Genomic DNA, 26,194 nt, shown 5'->3' on the forward strand with positions numbered 1-26,194 from the left:
ACATTATGCAGAAGTAATTCATTATGATGTAGAAACAAATATTACAAAAAGAGTCACATGTTTGACACACAAATCTGAACCAAATGTCCAGAATGCCAAAGATTCAGGGTGTTTAAAGTTAACAGCTGATGACATACAACAGCTGTTCCTGCTCTGACCTTGGGCATCGCTAATACAGCACGATGTGTTCTTCCCAACTCAGTGAATAGTGACGTTGTACCCTGGGGAAGTGTCCCAAAGGTGTGTGCTGCAAAATTCTTCTTGGAGGGAACTCAATGTGCTGAAAACCAGCATCAAATGTGACACTGTGAGAAGCTGCAAAGTGTTGCATTTGACCCAAATCCCTAAATGCCGATTAACACCGCTAATCATTTAGCCTGCGACATTAATGAAGGAAAGTCCCAAAACACAGTGAGAAGGGAGAGAGGTGGAGTGGTAGCATCACTCATGAAAGCCGTGAAAGAGCTATCTGCTCCTCAGTGCTGGTGAGTCAGAGCTGCTGCTAGTGTTAATGCACATTAAGCAGCTCTGAATTGCCAGCTGCTCCACAGAGACAACCGCCAGTTTTATACTCTTATGGAAATGGTTGGAAATCTGATTTCACTCAAACCACTTCAGGCAAATTACCTTAAACGTGTCCCAACAGTGAAAATGGATAGTTTTAGCAGAGTAAGTGGACTAAGGCTTCTCTCATTTAAATAGTCTCTCATATAAAATGCACCTAAATTTGGAATGCACCCAGACTCCGACTTACCTTGCACACAGAATTTAAGTTCCTTGGCGTCAGTGACGGTGCTGACACACATCCTTTCAGGTAGTTTCTTACTCATGCGGTTGTAGTTGCGTCTCTTCTTGGTCTCTCCCCACAAGTTGGAGCCACCGTGCATGCTGGGAATATTGAGCACAGCAATCCCCTCCAGAGACGTGCTGCTGAGGTCCAGAATGATGCCATCACACTAAGAGTAATAATTCAAATCAATAACATATTATACTCTATATATTTCCAACTGATCAGTGACCCATGTAGATTTTTAATCTATTTTAAGTTCTGTGTGTTTCAGTTCCATGTGAACATTAATGGGTACTACTGGGTAACATTAATGCAATGCTTTTTCATACATCCACCAGACTTGAATAAATTCAAACACCAAGTGCACACATGAGCTGAAAATCAAACTTGCAATGTTGGTGTTTTGATTTTTTTGCCACTGACCACTGTGCTATTCCACCATGCATATTTTAATTGCTTAATTTTAATACTATTGTTATAGCTGCCATTAATACTAACATCCTTGTGAGATTTTACATTGTAATTGGTTTTCTTTAATACTATATGATGTGATCAGAAAACTCTACATTATCTATTCTACACAATTCAATTCAATATATTTGAATTTGTTTGGAATTAGGTTCAAAACAATTGTTCTTAACAATTAGGTTAATAACCCATTGTTATTATTGATGAATGCATATTTTTAAATATTTTTAAATTTAAATAATAAATTAGGCATCTCTAAGTTGTAATAGGAATCACAGTAGTTGCGGAAAAGCACACCATCTGCTAGCAGGTGTGTGGCTGCCTGCATTATTTCTCCATGTCTATACGCACTAAGATGCTTCTTGTCAGTAAAGTGGTTTGTTTCAGTGGTTAAGCATTAAAAGGTAAGCAGCAAACGGAGACAGATTTGAGTTTGATTAAACCAGAATTCCAGCTGCAAAGCACAAATTGCTCAGAACTGCTTACAGAAAAGCTCATCACCTGTATGTAACTGTATTTTTTTAGCTCATCACCTGTATGTAACTACCTGTGTGGTAAGGCTGTACAGAAGCTCTTCACTTTAGCTAGTTCAACTGCCTTAAGTTGACTCAACACATCAAATGTATTTTCATATCTTCTATATTTTGTATTTTTACCTTTTCCTCCCTGTATAAATTATATTTTTTATTGTAATTCTATCCTTAGTCTATTTCCATTCTGTTTTTATCCTTCAACACAGATAATGGAAAAAGCTTTTTGTTGTGTTCCTTAAAATTTGAATTTGAAATTGAATTAACTTTAAAAATCATTTTTCATGTGTGTTTTTTTTCATAAAGTGTCCCAAAAGTCTCCACACATACGGAAAATTAACAGTTTTTAGCTAAAACGTGTTAAAAAACTTTTCATTCTTAGCTTATATTACATATATGTTTTCCAGGTAGCCTTCAAGAAGGCCTTTGACAAAAGAAGGATGTATTGAGATAGTTCTCATACCATATCTTAAAGAGGATAATAAAGTCACATTCTGCTAAAAAGATGTTAATTTCCCTTATGTATGGAGACTTTTAAATAACCAAATAGTAATTTTGCCTGAAATGCCTAAATGGTAGTTCCAGACTCACTTATTTATTAGTTTTACTGTGCTTAATAAATAATTATAGGTAATTACTGACTATACACTGGGACTGTTCCTACAATCTTGGAATTAACTATAAAACTCATGTACCACCTGCCCTCAATATAATCAGTTGAAGCTCTTGTGTGACATGTTATTGCTTTGGCATAACTTTACAGATCAAGTTTGCTGTTTATCCATAAGTATTTCACTGCAACCACAAAAACATGCAAAACTGACATAACATACATAAACAAACATAAAATCACTATAATGGTAATAATAATGTTTATGAGCTGTTTCAACTAAAATACAATTACAATGCAGTTAGAGCAAGTAGCACAAGTAGTTGAAGTTGATGTGTTTTTGTGAGCAAACAGTTAAACCATTAGAAAGTCTTGCTCAGTGAAGATATCATGGAATATCTGTAGTACCCACTGAGGTTAAGAACAGATTTTATTTAGGCTATAAGTAAAAGTATACTAATCATGCTCTTCACAAGTACTATTTAGAGAGACACATAAAACAGTAAAAAAGAAAAATAAGAACAATTTGGCTTTCAGTAGAAAAGGTTTTTTTGGTAAGCTTCTATTAAAATCCTCTAGACTCTCCAGAATAAACTTGAGAAAATACCCAGGGAGAAGAAGCTAAAAAATTGACATCATTGTATGATGTCATTGACCACCACGATTTAAACTCAGAAATACACAAACTTAAAAGATGCTGAAAACTGACCCATTCACTACATAATGAGATGCTTCAGTGTGCTTACAAACCCACATAGTGTGGCAATAAGGACACACAACCTTGGAGATTTTACAATACTCTTTACAATACTACTCTCATGGAGCATTTATAGTTTGACATGCAGTTCTGTGATGATCCTTAACATCTGGGTGCAAAATTCAAGCATGAAAATAAAATGCTGTTTGAGCAAAGAGAAGACGATACAATGTCATAACAGTGAATGATGAATGTGAGCTGCTTAATGCAGTTTCTAAAACTTGATCTAATGTTAAGTCTATTTAGCCAGTGCATCTCAAGGGAATGTAATGTATAATGAGAAATTAACTGCTGTCCTCTCAATACCCTGAAGTGAATACTGATTTACTACAGGTTATAACTGAATTCTTAAATCACAGCTCTGACAAGAGTTCTGCTTTCTGTTTTTTATTTATTTTTCTTATTATTATTTGTAGTATAAACTTCAATAGAGCTTGGAAAAGAGAGGCTGGTTATTAAACAACTGTTTATAGCTGCTATAATGTAAGTAATAAGAGAAGCAAAGCATACATTTTGTAATATGTATGATGTGCTGTATAATAAATAAAAATTGTAGCATTGGAAAATTGCTGTGGTATAAATGGAATAAAACATCTTGAGACATTTTAAGGCATGGAACAAATCTGTTGTTAATTATTCATTATTACAGCATATATTACAACATGCCCATGTTTTATCCCTTACATAATCTACTACAGCCTGTGGAGTAAAACCTGTTGATGTACCCAATACTGTACACCATATACTTACCACCAAATATATACAAGTGAGGCAAGAGTGGCTGACTGTTTCACATTGTGTTTAAATGTCATTGAACCCTTGAAATTAAAATTACACAGGACTACCCTCGCTGATTAAATATGTCCTGCTTTATTCCCCACTTCATTCTGAGATAAAATTAGGTCAGCTCCATTCGACATGTGCCTGGTCTAAATTTCCAGAACATAGCTGTCACCGTGTGCTTTGGGCTGCTCATACTGATTTGTTGCCCCAACAGAGCAAAAATACCTGACAAGACCAGTACCAGCAGCCTGAAATATGTTGTATCTGGAAAAGAATGCTGCTGGAATGACAAATCACAGTTTACGTCTTTAGAAACAACTTTTATTTGATAGTATGCCATTGGAATAGCATTCTGAGTGTGAGTGGTAGCACAAGCCTAGTTAATGTGGGATTTCATGTGGCATTTAGATACTTTATTTAAAAAAACTCACCTCCACTTCCACACTCTCATTCAGCTTCTTGCATGTGGCTGAAATGGTCTCAGTGGTGCCAAATTCAAAGTACCAGAGCTTATTTTTCATCCTGAGAGAGGGTAAGAAAAATATAATTAGATACCAATAAACAGGTATTTAGGCAAAAAAGTTTTGACCTTAAGGTTTTAAATATAACTATATCGTTAACACCTTAAAACCTCTAAAGACAATACAAAAGTGTGTAGATAACAATACTGTCTTTGGAAAATGACACTGAATAAAGGTTAAACTAGTATCTAAATACACAGCTGCTCTGTCATTGGAACAGCAAACAAGTTTGTGTTGACACAACCGTATGCTAATGCTGGTGTGACAACAAACACTGTGGAAAAAACGCTGCCTTGGGTTGTCAACATATCAAATAGGTTACCCACACCGATCAGCAGCATACAACACACTTCCAAAAAGTACGGTTATTTATGTTCATCCCAGCCATCATTGTGCCAGAGCAAGTTTTTTTTTTTTTTTTTTTACATTGTCATGAACACTCATTTTTGATCCTGGAATATCATGTCATTTGATAAATCTCTCTATACTGATTCACATAACCTAAATATAAGTGAATTTGTATTTAAACAAGTCATACCATGAAATCCTTTTTGTGGATCACATCTTATCTCTTTGGTATCCAATTACAATCTCTCCTGTCCTAGAGGACATGGCTTCCTCTGCTAAAGGAGCTTTGAGCTTATCTCCCACCCTGTGCCCTTCCTTTAGCTGCTGAAATATTGATGTGCAACACTGAAAGCCTGGGCAGACAGGTGTGAGAGATCATGAGTGGCACTGAACACAGCTTCAATCCCAAAGAGAGACCAGAGCCATGGACAACAACCTGAGCATGACAACCCACATGGGCCCTGACAGCTTGTGAGTAAGGAAACAGTATGGAGTGGAGAGAGCAACGAGACGGGCGTTTGGTGCAGTGTGTGTGGGTGAATTTGAAAGAGTACCAGAGAGAGGAATAATTTTAGAAACTATCAGAACATTTGAATGAACACAGTACCACAGGGTCCTTTCGAATCTCCATCCTACATAAAAGTGTTGTATTTTCACTTTGCTAACAAAATAAGCAATTTACACCTAGGCCTGCCCATGAGAGAGTCCAGCACAGTGGAACACTGCCGATAATGATGGTATGAGTGTTTAATCAACGAGCCCTGGTGCATCTCGAAGCTGACAGTGCAAATGATGGATTGCATCTGTTTATCATGAGATTTAAAGGGACCCACAGATCCAAACATAGAGCTACCCAGGGCCATATAAAAACAATATTATTCATTATATAAATATGATAAGGAATACTTTACTAGTCAAGTGTATTATTGTCAAATTGCTTCATTCATGCTTAATGTTAGACTTCACTACCACTTTCCTTGTTTCTCTCACCTCCAGCAGCTCCCTACCTTTACTCTGTCAAATTAAAGGATTATAAGCATATTTGAGATCACAATTAGACATGCTTTGCATTCTCAATGGGGCAAGCTGCCTAACCTCATTAGCGAGCTTTCATTTGAGAAGCCCTGTAACAAAACAATTAGGCCATGATTTTCTTCTGGCTTTGGAATTAACGCTCACAAAATTGAGTTTCTTTAGCAGCATGTTATCAGCATATAAGCATTCACTTTGCCAAAAGCAGAGACACCCACCTAAAAAGTTCTAGGAAATTCTGTTTGTTAGGTTTTCTTTCAGAAGTAAATAGTTCTTTTGGCACTGGTAGATCCAGTCATTAAAAGTTAACCAGCACTCTGTCAGTGTGATTCCTTTTTATTTCTCTGTGGTGCCACAGCTTCGGGTCAGTGGAAAGAACAAATGAAGACTTGAGTGACTGAATATGTGACCTTTTCACAGCATTGGTCAGCATTTGAACTTACATAGGCCAAAGGTCAGCAAACCTTTGGGATTACACAACCACATTACGCAAAACAAACACACAAGTACCAATCACCAGCATTCTCTTAACTCAGTGTTACCATCTCAAGATAGCCATCTCCTATAATCCTTTAAAGGCCGATGACCTGTGGCGCTTTTTACTCTTGGTCACTATAGAGAACAGTCACAATGCAGTTTAGTACTCTAGTAACTGATCCTAATCTAGTTAGGCAATCTAGATTACCTCAGGGTGATGTATGAAGACATGGAGTGTTGGGGAGCCTGGAGGGTGTTCAAAACATTTAAGATGAGTTGGGGGAAGTGAGACAGCAGTCCGTACTGACAATCCATTCCACCAATAAACATAATCGATTTCCATCCATTTCAATTCAAGAGATAAAATAATAATCTAAATATTCTCACAAGGTACAGACCTGGTTTTTATATGCTCCAAATAAAGAATTCATCTCTAAACATTTCTATAGGTTTACATATTGTTTTATTCTACTATTTTCCCCTTTCATGCAGTATTTCACCCTTATTGCTTCAGGCTGTAATTTGAGCCTCACTCCTACTATATGCACCTCTGACCTTGCAGTTGCAGACTTCCTGGCAATGTGCCACTGTTTAAATTTGCTTTAGATCAACACACTTGCTACTGATAAAAACTGAACTGTGGCTTGAATTGTTAACAATGGAATAGGCCAAATGCACACCCGGGTCAAATAGCTATTTGCAATGACAAGTCAGTGCCATACAATTTGTTTACTTTATAGGCACTTATTAGCCACTCTATTGCATAATATAATGCCGCTTTGCAGAAAAATGCAAAGGCAAGGGGTGACTCAGGTCTGGGTTCAGGTAGCCTGCGGTGTGTAACAGCCCCTTGCAGAGTGTATACGACTGAGGAGCAGCAGGAGAGAGGCGTGAGGCATTGTTGGGCTGTTCTTTTGGCAGGAGAGGAGGAGAGGAGTATATTTATCCCTCCACACCACAGGCACGGAGCAGCAGGGAATGACACGTTCCAGAACACAGCCACACTGGGTATCTTCTGGACCCTGGCGCACACACACACACACACACACACACACACACACACACACACACACACACACACACACACACACACACACACACACACACACATTCACACACCTACGTATGTATGCAGTCATCACACTAGTACACTCATGGCACACTCACAGACAATGCAAACACAGACATATGGCTTATGAAATCCAAGCTGGTATGACAAGCCATGGCTGGAGTTAGAACCATATATGGTATTTTCCTCTCTCATGTCACATGATTATTGGTTACTTATCCCAAAACACTATCCATGTTATTTAAATCAACAGTAAAGGACACTAGATTCTAGATTGAATAAATGAGTCTCACCCATTTTACTCAAGTTATTACTTTTAGCCATGCATTGACTGAAATAAACCTATAATAATAATAATAATAATAATAATAATAATAATAATAATAATAATAATAATAATAATAATAATAATAATAATAATAATAATAAAATACATTTTATTGACAGGTGATACGAAAATATTTAACCTACATTTCTGCAGATATGAATTCTGAGTCATACACTAATCAGTCTTGACATTTATTTATAACCTTACTAGTGGTGTTTACCTTAAGCCTGTTTTTATTTCATCAAACACAAGAGCCTCTTGTTCTTTACAATAGCCTACACAATAGCCTACAGCTCAATAATTAAACTTCATTACTGACCACAACACAATGTACCAATAATCAATACCTCACTAAAATGCCAACATTCAGTATTTCAGTACCAACTGCAACAGAAACCTATCCTATGTAAAATGTAATGCACAGGAAAAATGTGAACTATACAGTGAATTATATAGGGATGTTTTCATACAGACTGGAAAACCCCTACATTAATAATAATGTACAATATATCCATAGTGATTATCTAAATAAATATTTATATCTTAAGAGAACAATATCTATAACATTCTCTGATGGATATACATACAATACTGTATACAACATGCTATAATGTATTTATAAGACATTGTACATATTACTATAATTACTCAACGCATCCTTTTGTTGTGTATACCTCTACACAGTTCTGCAGGTGGCAGACACACATGCTCCTAATGCATTATCTATTGTTCCCTGGATGCAGTAATGTTCACAACACATTACAACATCAGACACATTGATTTATTTTAAAAAAACTACTTTAAAAAATTATTTTCATGAATGTGTACAAATTACTGACAGCCATGAGATATGATTAATTTTTTTTATATGAAATACATTGTATGATGTATTTTTGAATATGATAATTAAATAAAATAAACTATAATATGTATAATATGTATCTGTGAGCTGTAAATAAAATAAGACATACTTAACAAATACTTAATAAAACATGCTAAACATTTCAAATGTTTAATTCATTTATTAATTTTCTTATAAATCTGTTAATGCTTATTATAAGTTGAAAATATACACCAAACAATGATTATATTAAAATATGAATAATCATTATGTAATGTGGGGTTGAGTTTGTTTGGTATTAGTGCTCATTTGTGTTGCAGCATCACTTAAAATACATTATGTTAATCACTATTTGTGTATAAAATAGGTTACTATAAAGTGTAGTGTCTTTGAACTGTATATAATAGTCCTTTAATCCATTGTAACTATGAATGATGTCTTCACAACTTGTTATAAATATGAATTTCATAAAAATTGTTACCAAAATCTCCATAGCGCACTTTAAATTGCATCTAAATTAACTGCAGTAGAGTAAAGAAATTGAATTTGAGACTGCAAAAACCTTCCAGTCATCATTCCGAAGCAGTGCTTAATATTTTTACCACTGTTTTTCTTTGAAACTGAATGGCAGAATCTCTATTGTTATTGTAATCAAAAAGACAAAGAGATTTCCCTCTTTTTCCATAGGGCAATCTGACACTTAATCCAAAACTTCCCCTTTGTCACCACAATGAAAGGGTGGGAATGGAGTTGCACACACAGCTGTTATCCACTGTGATATGTAAGATGACTTGGACTACACAGTCCTTGCGGAGTTTAAAGACTTGTGTAGGAAAACCACCAAATACATATAGAGAGAACTTGTATAAACCCATGCATGGGCACACACAGAGCACCATCAGATGCATATAAACTAATTCTATGTTAGACCCACTGTACACTGTAAACTAAACGACTACGCAGATGCTTTCTGCTCACCTCTACACCATACTGGTAATACAGTTAGTCAAATCCCTGTATTGTTGTACCCTCAAATGTGCTTTGAGAAATGATTCATTTTGAGCAGTTAGAGCATAAATTACAGCATTTGTTCTCTGCTCAGCTACTATTCTCTTTTCAACTACTGCAAGCTGACCTACCCTGTGCATTATACTGAGGCCCTGGGGGAAAACTACCAAGCAGGATTGATCATTAAAAAACAGACCTATTCTATTTGTGAATGTCTCTTAAGTTGACCTGCCAGGGGCTACATAGGCTTTTTACTTTTTGTCTCAATAGATACAGCATCTAATGAGAATGTGACAATACAGCAGCTTCACTTCAAAGCAGCATGTCCAGCCACTGTAAAAAGCACTGGAGGCACAAAATACCTCTTTCTTAAGTTAGAAATGCATTGTATTTTGGCACTGTGAATGTTCTCCTGTTGTACCGTTCCAGTATTAACCAGAGTGCAGTGTGTCTATGCTGTAGTTACACATAAAGCCTCCAAAAGTTTTTCTTATTCAAAATATGGCATCAAGTCCAGGCCATATTTTAAATGTTAATTTGGTGCAGCACAACAGTGTCAATATAGCTGTTATTGTTTTTAAATCAATGTTATATAAGGCCAGTTACAGTATAAAATGATATTAGTGAATATATGGTATGCTAATTTTCAAATTTAAGAAATGTAAACAAATTTTCAACATACATGGCATAAAACATACAAATATATACTCACTCACTCACTCACTCACTCACTCACTCACTCACTCACTCACTCACTCACTCACTCACTCACTCACTCACTCACTCACTCACTCACTCACTCACTCATTTTCTACCGCTTTATCTGAGCTACCTCGGGTCACGGGGAGCCTGTGCCTATCTCAGGCATCATCAGGCATCAAGGCAGGATACACCCTGGACGAAGTGCCAACCCATCACAGGGCACACACACACACTCTCATTCACTCACACACACACTATGGACAATTTTCCAGAGATGACAATCAACCTACCATGCATGTCTTTGGACCGGAGGAGGAAACCGGAGTACCGGAGGAAACCCCCGAGGCACGGGGAGAACATGCAAACTCCACACACACAAGGCAGAGGCGGGAATCGACCCCGACCCTGGAGGTGTGAGGTGAATGTGATAACCACTAAGCCACTGTGCCCCCTTACACAAATATATAATACCTAATTAATTTAAATCACAGCATGGTTGACAATACTCCCAGCTATAACGTAAATTCTAAGCTTACAATAATGTTATTTAACAAATAAAACATATAAACATTAATATGGTGAGGCTGTAAGGAGCAGTTTATTTAACATTATTGGAATGGCTTTCCACTGTCAATGCTTTGTAGTACTCAATAGGTTTACTGACATGAGACTCTGGACTTCAGGAGTTAACATTTTTAGGTTTCTCAGTAATGACAAGCTCTGCTTTTTTGTTTCATTAGCTTCAAGACAAAGTAAAAAGCAGATGCTAGTAAGAGAAATACTGTTTATAGCAGCTATAACAAGTGATAATTTTTTTTTCTCAAAAAGATTTACTGATTTCACTGATTTCCTTCTCACTATAAATGTCCTTAATGAGATGACTAGTTGCCTTGCACTAGCCTGCAAGCTTTGGATTTTGAATTGACAAAAGATGCATTACGTAACATTTAATTACAAAGTGACATTCACTCCACCTTTTCCTGTAGCTCGGCCACAAGCGCCATTGTGTGCAACCTGACAATAACCCAGACAGTTTTCAAAGAGGAATGAAGTAAAAGAGCGCTCATTCATCAAGCTTTTCTGTGTCAAAGTTTCCTTTTGAAGATTACAAGGCAAACTCAATCGTACTGTACATTGTGTTTGAGTCTGTTGACCAACGGAGCACAAGTTTATGTTACTAAACACTTTTTACTGTATAAAAAACTAGAGTCCCTGAAAAGTATTGTATTTGAGGAAGGAAATTTCAGATATCACAAGCTATACAAACTAGTTCAAGACAAAGTTCAAGAACTCAGCATTGAAAATTTTGGTTACATAAAACTGCTACACATTATGAATTGGTTGAAATTTCTGACTGAATCCAAGCAACAGTAATCAACTGATTTGTTCAGGTAGGTGGCATTTGTTCACATATTGATTTTGGTGAATTGCCTTTGCAGTAGTTATTAAAGATGTGCCCATTGTCAGTAATAAAAGACCAAAAATGGACACTATATAACATTTTTAATGAAAAAAAAATAAAAAATTATAACAGAAATTTGCTAACCTTTGGGCATCTGAAACAATCAGGGTGGACAGCAAATTTTGTAAAACATGTTTAAGATGAATATACATATATATATATATTTCTTGTTTTTTCAATAATTAATTGAAAGCATGTCACTCAGTTTTTTTCAAATCCATTGACACTGATAAAACTACCTGCTGTTGAACTTTTCAGGATGTTTTTCCCTCATCAAGTGGAATCGGTGAGCTATTGATGCATCCTACAAAAGCAGAAAGAAACAGATTATCTAACATAACTTTAAGACAGATATTTGGGTTTCACACATTTAGAAACTGTTCCACAAAGCATGCACTTCTATATAGCTGTGTATTAAAGCATTTTGGCTGTAATTTATGCATTATGAGCTGTAGGTAAATTGCTTTGTAAGGCTTAAGTGCACAATCATTACATTACCCAGACATGCCTCAGACATGTCTGCTTATTGCCCCTAGCAATGTTCAAGGTCTACAGTGTTAGTGCAGTTTCAGCATCAGTTTTAACATATTCCATGTAGTTGAACTGTGGTGTATCCTGTTCCCTGATCAGTGCTTAGTGGTTTATATATATATATATATATATATATATATATATATATATATATATATATATATATATATATATATATATATATATATTGTTTGCAAGGAGAATGACTGCCACTGAAACATTGAGCGTACACATGTATTTATATTTAGGGCAAAGAAGGGGAAAGGTGAATGGAAGTCCTGTTTCTGTGGCCTGATAAGAAAACGTTTCAGCAGGTAGTCCTGTCAGACTGGAAAAAGTACACACATCATGTCAGTGGGGTCACAGAGTGACTTAGCTTAATAAATAAGTGACAGTTTCAGTCAGGCAGAAGCATTCCAGGAACAGGTTAAGGGGAAGTATAGAGGGCAGAAAATATGAATATCATAGCAGTAACGCAGCTTTGCCATACTGAATTCCCATATATTTTTCTAAGACAAACTCTTTTTTTCTGTGCATAATTACACTGGATTTTCAGCACAGCAACAGCAACTGAAAACAAGCGATAGCCACTATTCATCCTTCTCTTCATTACAAAATGCTTTCAACAGCAGTCTTTTCTTTCCAGAAAGGGATCTATGTTGAACTAATTAATCGATAGCTATGCAAAAAACCCTTAAGGAATTCTTTTTCTTAGAGTGTAGTTAATTTAGTGAAAGAAACAATATTATGCACATTGTACAACTCCATTTCCTGTCTTCTCAGGTGTGGTCATTCACAGCAAATCTCATTTAACATGCAAAATGCAACAATACGAAATTCAGCATTCAGAACAGCACTGCATTTGTACCGGAGCCATCAATGTTCAACAAGACCAAAGAAACATTTTGATAGTCAACTTATCAATGATTGTTCTTTATAGTGGTTTAAAAATAGGACTAAATTAATCAAGCTTGTGTGATATAATGAGACAGTGATGGTCAATATTCCTTTAATAAAATCACTAGTCTACAGTGTAATGAGTCATGATGTTAAATTTCAGTTTAATGATATGAGTCTCAATCAGCCTCCTTTAGGAAACTCTTCAGGGGCAGGGATATGTTTAATGAAACTACATAACTCATTCATCAACTGCAAATTTCAATTTATCTATAGCTTCCAGCTTTTTTGTTAAACATCAATCATTTTCACTCATTTACATGAGAATTATTATTATTATTATTATTATTATTATTATTATTATTATTATTATTATAAATAATCAACAGACATAGAAGAGAGACATATAAAATGGATAATGACAGAATTGTACTACTTCACTGCTACAGACTTGAATTGGATCATGTGTAGGTGATATACAATGTCGAAAGGTCAGAAAGATGGTCTCACATGAAATCTTTCTAGCCACATCGTTCTGCTCTAATACCTTACCTTAATACCTCTAGTACCTAGTACAGACATTATTATCCACTTTAATGTCTAGCATATATGATGCATCATTTCTAATTCCTTCTTCACTCCTCATTTCAATAGAAAGTTTTCTGTACATGGACCCACTGTCTGCACCTTGTGGAAAGTAAAAGATTTTATTCTTATTATTTGCCATAAACACAGTAGTTGTAGAATATTTTTAAGCCCAGATCAATTTAGCAACCTAGTAATTAACTGTCTGCTGCTCTTCTTCTACTGAAAATGTTTACAGCATGAACATGGGGCAGCATGCTCAGCTTATTTCTTTTATATTTCAACACTGAAATAAATAGTCACTCAAATATTATTTCAAGTATTCACTCAAGTATTTTTTTTTGTAATTTGTATTCAGTAGAAACTAAAATATACATAAGTTTTGATGAGGAATATTAACTTGTTGAATAAATAAATATTTTTACTTAATGAATTTGTTGGAAAAAAAAACCCATAGCAAAGCATGCTTTTTAATGGTTGATAATAATAATATTAAATGTTTATACTATACATTAATAACAAGGCTGTGTACTGTATGGCATGTATTACCTATCTGGTCTAAAACACATCCAAACAACATGCTTGGATGCAGACTGAAACTTATGTTTAAATGAATTTATGACTGCAGAGAGTTATGACACACTGAGCAAACAGCGTCAGAGGTTGTTTGCTGCTTCCTTGTCTAGCAACACGCTGTTGTCACAGCGATGTTGTCTCAAGGGTACATGCTGCTGTCAACCACTAAACCTTGATTAAAATCAAAGCAACAAAGCCAAAGAAGAGAAGCCAATTGATAAGTCAGGCTTCTAACTGTAACAGATCCATCCCTATATTTAGATGCAGGCATGCATCAAGTCAAGGGAGCTTAAAAGCCACCACATCCTTCAGCAGCCACAAGCTCAATAATGCACACACACACCGCCTGTCTCAGTGAGTGACATGGAGCAGGGTCTCAGCGCCTCACGGTACACACTGTTTCACTCTCTCAGACAGACAGGAAGTGAGCGAGCACAAGGTTTGCAGAGTTTGATAGCTGCCGGTGCACTGATGAAGCCACGAACGGACCAGGCTAGGTTAGCACCTGTGCTGGCTTCCTGCCTGGCTCTGCAGGTGCAGCTTTGGGAGAAACAGAAAACATGCAACATGGAAGGCTTAGAGGAGGATACCATCTATGGTTTACACTCTGCCCCTATCTATCTTTATTGCCAGCAGAAAACATTTAAAATCCTTCAATATTTAGCCTTATACCTGCTAGATTATTTACAAGTTACAGAATACTTGCATCAGCACAAGAACTGTATAAAGTAACATTATTGGACTTCACTGGTGTATTAAAACAAATATTAAATTTGCACCAATAGTAACTTTTTAAATACCTTACATATCACAATAAACAATACTGAACATTTTTGGTTGTAAAAGATTTAGTCGGTTTTAGCTCAAACTGATGCTTTTGTGGGGAAGTACAGCATGTACTGTATCCAAAGCAGGAATCAATGCGGAACTGAAGAAAGCCAAGACAGCAAAAATCATGACATGATGTGACACTAAGTGACACTATCCTACAGTGTAGCACAACACATGTAATGTTTGCCAGTGGTTTTTGAGATACAGTATATGACACACTCCAGTGACATTTCTAGTTGGACACTACTGAAGACTGTCTTGATTTTGCTGTTTGAACCTTTAGCAAATATGCACTGGGAAAAGAGTAGAGACAAACAGCCTAGTCATGCACCAGAAAATGTCACTCACAGCAACAGTGGGTTAAGTTAATTCTTCAGCCTTCATTTCTGTAACTTACACTTACAGATACCGTGCTGTACTGATGTACTAGCAGTGTATTTTAACTTGGTGTTTCTATGGGCTGTATGAAACACTGCAATAAAAACCTTACTGACAACTGATTTAAATATTACAAAATCTTATTCATCACTTCTGAACTCAAGTTAATATAACACCCGCATCAAGGTTTTTGTTGACATAATGCAATGACCCTTTCTAAACTGTCTTGATTTAGAACAAACATCAAAACTATACTCACTCTATTTAAAGTAAAAAAGAAACTAAATTGACAAGTGTCTGTCAAGAAATGTAAATCAACTTATAAGATATTTTTAAACAGTGTAAACAAATGAATGATTTTATCATCACAAATATGTTATGAGGCATATGGTATGGTATGAGTCATACCTACATAGGAATAATTAAATGTATCAGTCAGGATTTAGGCCTCATCATATCAAAAGAAACACCACTGGTTAAAGTTGTAAATGATCTGTTACTGGCCTCTGATCAGGGTTGTGTCGCTTTGCTGGTGTTACTTCATCTAAGTGCAGCTTTTGATACCATTGACCATGCTATTTTACATGATAGGCAATAACATGTTGTTGGTGTTATAGGGACAGCCCTCTCCTAGCTCAGGTTTTATTTGACTGATCGCTATCAGTTCATAGATCTAAATGGTAATCTTTTGGGGGTTTTTTTTGTGATTCGTCAGGCCTATTTCGATCAAAAGGTGCAGGCTATTTGTTAGTTCCTTAAGTACAAAAGGCTACAGCAAGGAGCAGATCTTTTTTTTTGTACAGAGCCCTGTAGTTATGGAACAGCCTTACAATTAGTGTTCGGAAGTCCAATTACAGTCCAGTGTTTAAGTCCAGGCTGAAAACACATTTGTTTTGTCTAACTTTTAAGACTAGACTAAAAGAGCAGATCTGGAAGGCTCATGGGCATAGAGTGTTTGGTGAACTAGGATGTTTGGTTGCTGTCACCTTACCACCCTCACAAGTCACTCAGGTTTGCTGACTGTGGTGGAACACTTTACTTCTGAGGAAGCCCTCATGTCACATTCTGGCTTTCCCTTTTAGTTACGCTGCAATAGTTAGTTTTAGTCTTGCACATATTGCACATTGTCCATCACATGATTACAAACATACCTAACATTCCCCAGCTCTCTCTCTCTCTCTCTCTCTCTCTCTCTCTCTCTCTCTCTCTCTCTCTCTCTCTCTCTCTCTCTCTCTCTTACATTCTTTCTTTCTTTCTTTCTCTTTCTGTCATGCGTCAGTCCGATGACCGGGTCTTTATCAGCAATCATTTGAAGACTTTGGCAGGAAGGAATTTGTGTTGGGTCTATGGTGTGCTCAGAATTTGCGCTGACCCATTAGTTCCTCAGGAGCTCTCAGCTGCACAATAATAAACTGTTGCAAAATGGGGTCCCCTCTGAGCCTGGTTCTTCTCAAGGTTTATTCCTCATATCATCTCAGGGAGTTTTTTCCTGCCACCTTTACCACCGGTTTGCTCATTAGGGATAGGGATAGATGTTAGAGATATATAGTAACTTAATTTTAACTTTAATTAAAAAAAAATTGTTTCTGTTTCTATATTGTGTATCAAATGTTTCTGTGTGTAAAGTATTGTGACTGTGTTTAGCTGTGAGCATTTAAACACTACTGTGTTCAAACTGTAGCATCACAAATTAATTCAATGTTGAACATTGGGAGCCTTAACAGGTGGAAATTTCACTTTTTGGCATCTAGTAAAAAGAGTTAAATGTTTCTGTGGATGGCAAAGTGGTACAGAGGCTCCCTTGTTTGATCTGGAGCTTGGGTTTATGTCTTTGTAGAGTTTCATATGTTCACCCTTTTCCACATAGGTTTCCTATTGGTTCCTTCAAATTTAAAAAAAGGCCAGTAGATGAATTAGCTACTCTAAAAATTGGTGTGAATCAGTGTGTGAATGTCTGTGCAAGATGTATGATTGAATAGCATGTGACACAGTGTTCCTGTGGTGGGCTCACAGTGACTCTAAACAGAATATAGTGCTTACTGAAGCTGATTGAATGAAAATGCATTATGTAGATTTATTGTATGTCAGTTGTAATAAATGCAGGTATCATGTATCCCTTCAAATGCCACTGTTGAGTATAGTGTTACCAGTATTTTGGAGTGATGTCATGGTCCTTCATTAAAGGAGACAGTATGGCTTTGGGTACATAACCCAACCCACAAGCCAAGGAATCTCCTGCCTTTGGAACCCTGTACAGTGAAACTTCCCCTGGCACAACATACTGAGCCAACTCATGAAGGGCCTGATAATTAGCTGATCAGTTGGTTTGGGTGTGTTTGCAGTAGGAAAAAACAAACGCAGCAGGGTCTCTAACTGCTTTTAACAGAGACACACACAGACACACACAGACACAGACACACATGCACACACAAACACACGCAAACACACACGCAAACACACACGCAAACACACACGCAAACACACACACACACACACACACACACACACACAGTCCACTAACACCAACAGTATAAACGTTCTTCTAAATTGTGGGTGTGACAAGTACCATGTCCATGTTGTGTCTAGCATCTTGTCTTGTCTATTGTTTTGTCTCATTGACTGTCCTGTCTATTATGTCCTGCTCCCACCAATCAGCTAGAATAACCCTTAAATAAAAAATAAAACAAGTATAAAACAATAAATCATCCACAAGTATGAATGAAGTCAAAGAAGGGGGAGTTTATAATTCACCTTCATTTAAACTCACCAGATTCGAATAATTTGCTAATTGCCAAGGATTTAATAGGCTAATTTTAAAAAAGCTTACACAGTCCTTACACATTTGGAAGAGTATACCAAGGATGAAAAAAGGTGATATTCAGTTCACCAGTGACGTACACAGTTATTATTTTAGTCCACTGTGTTACTGTTAATCTGTGGTTCTCACAGAATGTATACTCAGGTCTAATAATCAGTCTGGTAATAACTATACGCAACTGTGGTGTATTTTTTGCATTTGCTTTTCATGTTTGGCTGTGGGGAAAGGTTCTGTGTTCTTTCTCTCTGTAAGACTCTTGAGGTGTTACTCAGCACAGCCATTCGTTACAGCAGTAACCTGGTCTGAACCTGGCAGCAAAACGCTTCCTGACACTGATACTTCCGCTGACCTTCAGCTTGTGCCAGACACACACACCACACACACAGCATAGGGCAAACACTCTTATCATACTGTTGTGTCCTAGCTGTTTTTGATCCCTGATTAATCCTTTAACTTTCAGCAAAAAACTCACCACATGCCTGAGCTGCTAGACTGCACAGCACATATAGAGTAAAAGCCATTGATAGAATTAAACTCAACTGAAATCCACTAAATGTGGGGAAAAAACTGTGTGTGACATGATACTAAGGAGAACATGATCCCAGAGCATTGCTTCACCTACTGCAAATCTAGGGAGGAAAGAACGGGGACACAGATAGCTTGTTGATGGCAGGAGACAAGGTTCGATTTCATCTGCCAGGCCTAAGGGAGCAGACCCATGCTAGGGGCAGAGCGAAGTGACGTGTGTTTAATACCTTCTGGTGTTACGTGGTTGCTCTCTCTAATTCCCCAGGACACATTCTTTCCAGATAAGAGGAACTTGATCAAGCAGAAAACACTTTTCAACAGGATCAGTACACTGTATTAAGACAACACATAAATGCCTCAGAAATTGGATTCATAGCCCTCACTAATGAACTGGGCTTGCTTAGGTGAAGTTATTAGTGGTAAAGCTGAGTGTATCTGTGGTAAAACAAATATATACTGAATGCTCTCAAATACTACTTCTCAAACACAAACCTGTGAGTTACATTTCCTTTTCCCCTTTATGCCTCTCGTCTACCAAAAAAACAAAACAAAAAAATAAAACAAAAACTTGATTAAACAATACTGATGAAAGATACAGAAAATTTGGATAAAAAGTTTTTCTGAAAGCATTTTTCATATGGAATAAAGGCAACACTGTCAAATTGGCTTCCTCTTAGCCCAATATATCTAAAATCATGAAGCCTGAACTTAATCTGCACGTGGTATTTTGCTACTGAGTAATTGAGTGGGCACGTGTTGCTGCATTACTGCTTTTTACCTGTTCTTTTCTTTCCATGAAATGTAATCTTTTGACTGGCAGTAAGCATAAAACAGATGACCCTGAAGCTAGCTAGTGGCCTGGTAACAACTAATGCCATGGCAACCCCGGTGGAAGGTGGCAGGAAAATGTTCTCTTTTGGGAATTATGAGGCAGTGCAGCATTGCTAATGATTACATCAGCACATGAGTCACCACACTGGTTTGCTCAGGTGTCAGTGGCTCCCGATGTGGAGCCATCTGTCCTCTCCTCATGGACACTCAGCACCATGTCCCTTTGCTCCAACACCACGCCATGACTGAGCGACAGAGAGTACAGCTTCTGTATTATATATTATTACAGCCAGAACATCTTAAAAAAGTTATTCAAAACCTTCTGACCAGAAGCATATTTGAAAATTCAACAGAATGTTCTTTTAATGCATACACAATCCACATCCATGCATCCATCATAAATACGATGGATATTTACAATGTGTAATATACTTCATTGTATACAGGTGCATCTCAAGAAATTAGAATGGCATGGAAAAGTTAATTTACTTCAGTAATTCAACTCAAATAGTGAAACTTGTGTATTATATAAATTCAGTACATACAGACTGAAGTAGTTTAAGTCTTTTGGCTCACAGTTAACAAAAACCAAAAAAATTCTCAAAAAATTAGAGTACTTCATAAGACATTTTTAGTGAAGGGTTGGACTTCTGAAAAGTATGTTCATTCACTGTATATGTACTCAATACTTGGTTGGGACTCCTTTTGCTTTAATTACTGCCTCAATTCGGTGTGGCGTGGAGGTGATCAGTCTGTGGCACAGCTAAGGTGGTATTGAAGTCCAGGTTTCTTTGACAGTGGCCTTCAGCTCATCTGCAGTTTTTGCTCTCTTGTTTTTCATTTTCCTCTTGACAAGATTTTCTATAGGGTTCAGGTCTGGCGAGTTTGCTGGCCAGTCAAGCTTACCAACAGCTTGGTCATTTAACCAACTTTTGCTGCTTTTTTGGGCAGGTGTCAAATCCTGCTGGAAAATGAAATCAGCAGCTTTAAAAAGCTGGTCAGCAGAAAGAAGCATGAAGTGCTCTAAATGTTTTTGGTAAACGGGTGAAGTGACAGATAACATTGAACCCCAAATGATCACAGACTGTGGAAACTTAACACTGGACTTCAAGCAACTTAGGCTATGAGCTTTTCCAACCTTCCTCCAGATGCTAGGACCTTGGTTTCCAAATGAAATACAAAACATGCTCTCATCTGAAAAAAGGACTTTGGACCACTGGGCAACAGTCCAGTTCTTCTTCTCCTTAGCTCAGCTAAGACGCCTCTGATGTTGTCTGTGGTTCAGGAGTGGCTTAAGAAGAGGAATATGACAATTGTAGCCAAATTCCTTCACACGTCTGTGTGTGGTGGCCATGACACAACCCTCAGTCCATTCCTTGTGAAGTTCACACAAATTCTTGAATGGATTTTGCTTGACAAGCCTCTGGGGCTGTGGTTCTCTTGGTTGGTTGTGCATCTTTTTCTTTCACACTTTTTCCTTTTACTCAACTTTCTGTTAACATGCTTGGATACAGCACTCTGCGAACAGCCAGCTTCTTTGGCAATGAACGTTTATGGCTTACCCTCCTTGTGAAGGGTGTCAGTGATTGTCTTCTGGACAACTGTCAGTCCAGCAGTCTTCCCCATGATTGTGTAGCCTAGGGAACCAACTTGATTGTGATGGCTCAGGAACCTTTGCAGGTGTCTTGAGTTGATTAGCTGATGGGCATGTCACCATATTTAAATTTTTTGAGATGGTGAATGAGTGAATTGGTGGGTATTTATTAAATGTGAGCCAAAATCATCACAACTAAGAGTACCAAAGATTTAAATTACTTTAGTCTGTGTAAACTGAATTTATATATTACACGAGTTTCACTATTTGACTTGAATTACTGAAATAAATTAACTTTTCCACAACATTCTAATTTATTGAGATGTGCCTGTAAATATCAAAAAAGCCTGTTTAGATTTTATGTGATTCTTTTATTTGCCTTGTGAGGACCAAAACATGCCTCATACTCTCAATACTTAAGACTGGTACTTAGATTCTGCCTGTATTTTATGACAATAACAAAACAGCATCTTGTTCAGTTCAGAGGGAACATGATAATAAATTTTCTTTCAATAGTGCAGATAGTTCAAATCTGATCTTGTAGCCAAAGCCAGATATTTTCCATTAGTTCAGCATTCTGAAGATTCAGAGCATTACACTAGCATGGTTCTCCTGAGTTAGTGGATGCTGATAGCTGAGAAAAATGAAGCCTGAGCTTTAGTCAGTAGGAGGCTGAATTTAGTTACATAATGGCACTGCAGTGTGTCACACAGAGTTTTTTTCCTTATTTTTGCACACCATCTTGCCTAGTCCTTCCTGTCTCTACCCCTGCCAATTCACACACCTCTTTCATTCAAATCAGGTGGTCTATTTCAGGTCTCTTCTCTATTTCTGGACATTCTAAATGTGACCTGGGCTACCTGGTATCCCTCACAGTGATAAAGCAGCATGTTACCAACACACCTGGCATGAGTCAGATTGAAATATATTTTTTCCCCAAAATGAAATAGACTATTTATAGAACAGCTCGGGAATGAATCTAAGGATTAATCATTGTCTAAAGGAAGGAGGGGAGTTTGTGGGAACTCATACTGTGACAGACTGAAATGTAGACTGTCTAGTGTTGGTCTAAAATTGTATATACTGATGAACGAAACGACAATATTAATATTTATATATATATTAACAATTCTTTTATTAATATTTTTTTACTATACTATATTATATTAAATAAATTAACTCTTAAACTATTCAGTAAGTATGCCAAATACATTTACATTCCTCACATATACAGTAGTTCAAAGTAGTTCAATACTAAATACTATTAAATAATATTACAAAATAATAACAATAATAACCAGGGTATTAAAAAGAGTTTTAAAGTAGAAAAATCTTTAAAGTCACATTGGTGATAGTCTTTGTTAATCTTTCTAAATGAAATTATGATGAATGCCTCAATTATTTTTGAGCAATAAATCTGTGGTGTCTTCTTCAACAAGAATGTTGGTTGAAAGTTTTGCCATAATTGCTGTGAAAGACTGCACTTCACAATGAATAGGTTAGCATCAATTTGATATTTTCCCACCAAACTTGTGAACAAATGGCATTTATTACAACATTGCAATGAACATTGTGGTTGCTAAGTAACTGAGGGCAAGCTACTTATTTTCTTATTTTCTCCATTCCACAGGAAATCATGCTGATCAAGTTTTGGCAAGTTATTATTTCTCTAATGTAATGATGCTTACCTTTAACATTACATATGGTAAGTATCCCATTAAATGGCCATTATTTCTAATGAACACATAATGATATCTCATAAACTTACAAATATCATTTGACAATGAATTAACTACAGCCTTTGGGAAGTACGTAAAAATATATGAAGTTATTTATGGAATATGAAAAGTAAGTTCTTCACGTGGATAAAATAGACACCTAAAACTTGTGTAATCAGAAATGTGTTGCTTAACTAACTCCACAACCTTGATTAAGCACCATCTGGCCCTAGTAGAGGTGAAGATGAAATGGTTGCTAATTATTTCTGTTGGTTGTGCCTGGATTCTTCTGTGCTGTCCAAATTTTTAGATAAAACAAATGTGATATAACCTGTTCAAGTTACTGATATGGTCTTGCAGAGGCCATACACATTACACTGTTGTAATTACTCATGATTAAACACTCTACTAAAAAAAAATCTCCACAATACACACTATGAGAAAGTATATCCCTATGTGAGAGTGCTCTAAGTAAAATATCTGCATGCTGCTAAGAACTGCTTTATCTACCCAAATAGCCACCCATTCATGACTGGCAATTAAAACGTTTTAGCGTTTTTTTAGTTTTATGATCCATTTTAGCGTTTTTTAGTTTTATGATCCATTTCTGTTGTGTTGTTATTTAAAAAAATGCAAATTGCCCTTTTGGCAATGTTGTGACATCTGCTTTGGTACAAACAAGCAAGCCTAAGAAAGAAAAGTGCATAAAAGTGCTCACCACACCAATGGAGAAGTAATTATTGACTATGCTGTATGGCACAGGGTCTCCCTTTTCTTCCTTGTCATCAGGCGAAATGTCAATGTTCCAGCGGTCCAGTACCACCTCACTACTGTGCTCAATGTCCCTGAGGAACTTGAGAAGATTGCCTCCTTCATAGCCTGGAAGACAGAATACACAAGAAGTAGTTTAGAGGTAAATAGACAAACTTGTAAACATACACTCATAGTAATACATTTATTTTACAATTATTTAATTAGATCTATAATAAAACATAGTGGAGGAGCTTTCAACTTTTCAATAATCACCATCATGTTCATGTTACTTTGAGTAAAATTAACAGAGGAGCTAGAATGAACTCCAGCTCCTACAGTATATGCCACAAGATGGTGTTTGTGTCTGTGGTTTTGTGTATGTGTTTAAAAAGATATGCAGAAATTACAACAGCATGTTCACACATTTGACTTATTGCACCATCAAGAGACTCAAGGGGGTGAAGAATGAAAATAAATATTAGGATGCAAAATAATGAAGTGCTGAAAAAGACAAGTGAATCAGACTGCATGGCTATTATGTCAGCACTATGTGGATGATGTGATTGAGGTTCTCTGCCTAGAGACAGACTCCCCAGTGTGTCTGTCTTATATTACTGTACATGTACATAGCAAATAGGGCACAGGCACTGGGGGTTACTTCACCAAGATGGAGGTGTTATATCTTAACAAGGGCAAACACACTGTGACTGAAATGTGGTGACACCTGGAGCTTATTCTTCCTCCATGAACAGAACACATGCAGAATTACACTCACACGGATTCACAAATCATAAACGTAAAATTAATTATTAACATTATTAATGATTGCATATAATTAGGTTTTGTATATTCTTCATTTTTAAGTTAAGAAACAGTTCAGTTTTCACCCCACCACTACACCAGATCAGACTGAAGTTATACTGGATATAGTTCCAGTCTTGCCAAGGCAAAAAAATATATCGACCAAAGTACTCCACTGGAAAAAGCACATGATGTAATAGGGTTATTATTCTACAACCTCCACCAGTACACAACTGTCTAACAGTTTACAATGCAATCTTTACTTTACTTTTATTCCTTGTGTGATTAGAGCTAAGATGTGAAATCAATGATGTATTAATTATGTGATCCAAGTAATAACTAAATATTATAACATATATACAGTATATAAGAATATACTACTGATATACAAATAATACCAAATACAATTCCAATGCTTAAAAGTATCCTGAATAGTTGTGCACAAAGAAATATCTCTCATCATATAAGCACATACAGTATAAAGGTGACTCTCACCTCCACCCCAACGAAGGCAGCGTGCCAGGTCATTTCCAGTACCTAGCGGCAGGATGGCAACAGGAGGGTGGCGGGCAAAATTAGCCTTATCTGGAGAATAGCACAGAAAAGAGAAAACACTACAAAATACTCCAAACGTACTTGAATGCATTCTGAGTGCTTACAATGTTTACTTTAAAATGCAACCTTTATATCCTAAGAGTTTTATCATTTCACTATTTAGATAGAGTATACATAAAACAAATGATGTTCTTTTAGAGAGGAAAAGGTCACAAAAACATGACGTCAATAATATAATACTAGGCAAAAGAAAGTGGACATTGGTGTCTCTCTTATTTATTCCAGTAGGACAGTATACACAGTATTCCTCAATTTAATGAGCATCCTAGTTTGGCTCTATGTTCTGTTTGCACAACTCATGTTGAGATCTTGCATATGTTGATACTCCATGGATTTATTGCCTAACCACAGAGACTAACCATCGTCTGCTATCAGAAGCTATTTTCTAATGCATGGTAAGCTCATGTGGGTGAGGAGCTAACAGAAACTCCAGAAAGCTGATCGAGGATCAGGCTGATTTAATTAAAAGTCAGTTTTTTGCCATTAAAGAAGCAATGAAGGTGCTTTTAAATCAGCACTCAGGCTACTTCAACAAAGTTGGTTTTCTCCTGCTCTTCCACTAATGGACACTCATTGGCTCCCATGGGAATAACAGCTCAAAAGCACGGATCCAGGATCAGATGAAACTGATTCTAAATCACCACTTAATGGCACTGTCTATCACCCCCCATGCTGGCTCCTCTGTAATGCTTACCCATTAACATCAGCATGGTTGTCAGTGGGGGGAAAGGCAGGCCATTATCTCTTCACCGCTATCCACCACTCAGTCTTATGAAAGAAGTCACAGATGAGTGTACACACTTCCTAGGTAATTTATGAATTTATAATCCTTTCAGAGAACCATTAAATGCTACTACAATTATATGTGCAAGACTCCTGCAATTTTTTTCTTTTTAAAATTTAGCCCATTGAGCTTTAATCTTTAAATCATTCGTCATAATTATAACCTGGGGTACAACATGCAAGACAGTGTTAAAACATTTCAACTTGTATTTCAGCTCCAAATAAAATA

The 26,194-nt window shown here is 36.7% G+C and overlaps 1 protein-coding gene across 5 annotated transcripts in view; it reads right to left on the reverse strand.

Moving 5' to 3' along the window:
- Nucleotides 1-26,194, reverse strand: part of LOC113654273 (diacylglycerol kinase beta) — an 81,130-nt gene that overhangs the window by 12,066 nt on the left and 42,870 nt on the right. For all 5 annotated transcript variants that reach the window (XM_027164322.2, XM_027164324.2, XM_027164321.2 and 2 more), the window contains 5 exons: nt 25,063-25,152; nt 23,732-23,892; nt 11,966-12,030; nt 4,370-4,460; nt 755-956 (listed from right to left, as the gene is read on the reverse strand). In XM_027164322.2, the coding sequence (XP_027020123.2) occupies nt 755-956; nt 4,370-4,460; nt 11,966-12,030; nt 23,732-23,892; nt 25,063-25,152 (609 nt within the window). The remainder of the gene's footprint in view (nt 1-754; nt 957-4,369; nt 4,461-11,965; nt 12,031-23,731; nt 23,893-25,062; nt 25,153-26,194) is intronic.

Source organism: Tachysurus fulvidraco, chromosome 6 (assembly GCF_022655615.1).
Source record: "Tachysurus fulvidraco isolate hzauxx_2018 chromosome 6, HZAU_PFXX_2.0, whole genome shotgun sequence".
Taxonomy (NCBI): domain Eukaryota; kingdom Metazoa; phylum Chordata; class Actinopteri; order Siluriformes; family Bagridae; genus Tachysurus; species Tachysurus fulvidraco.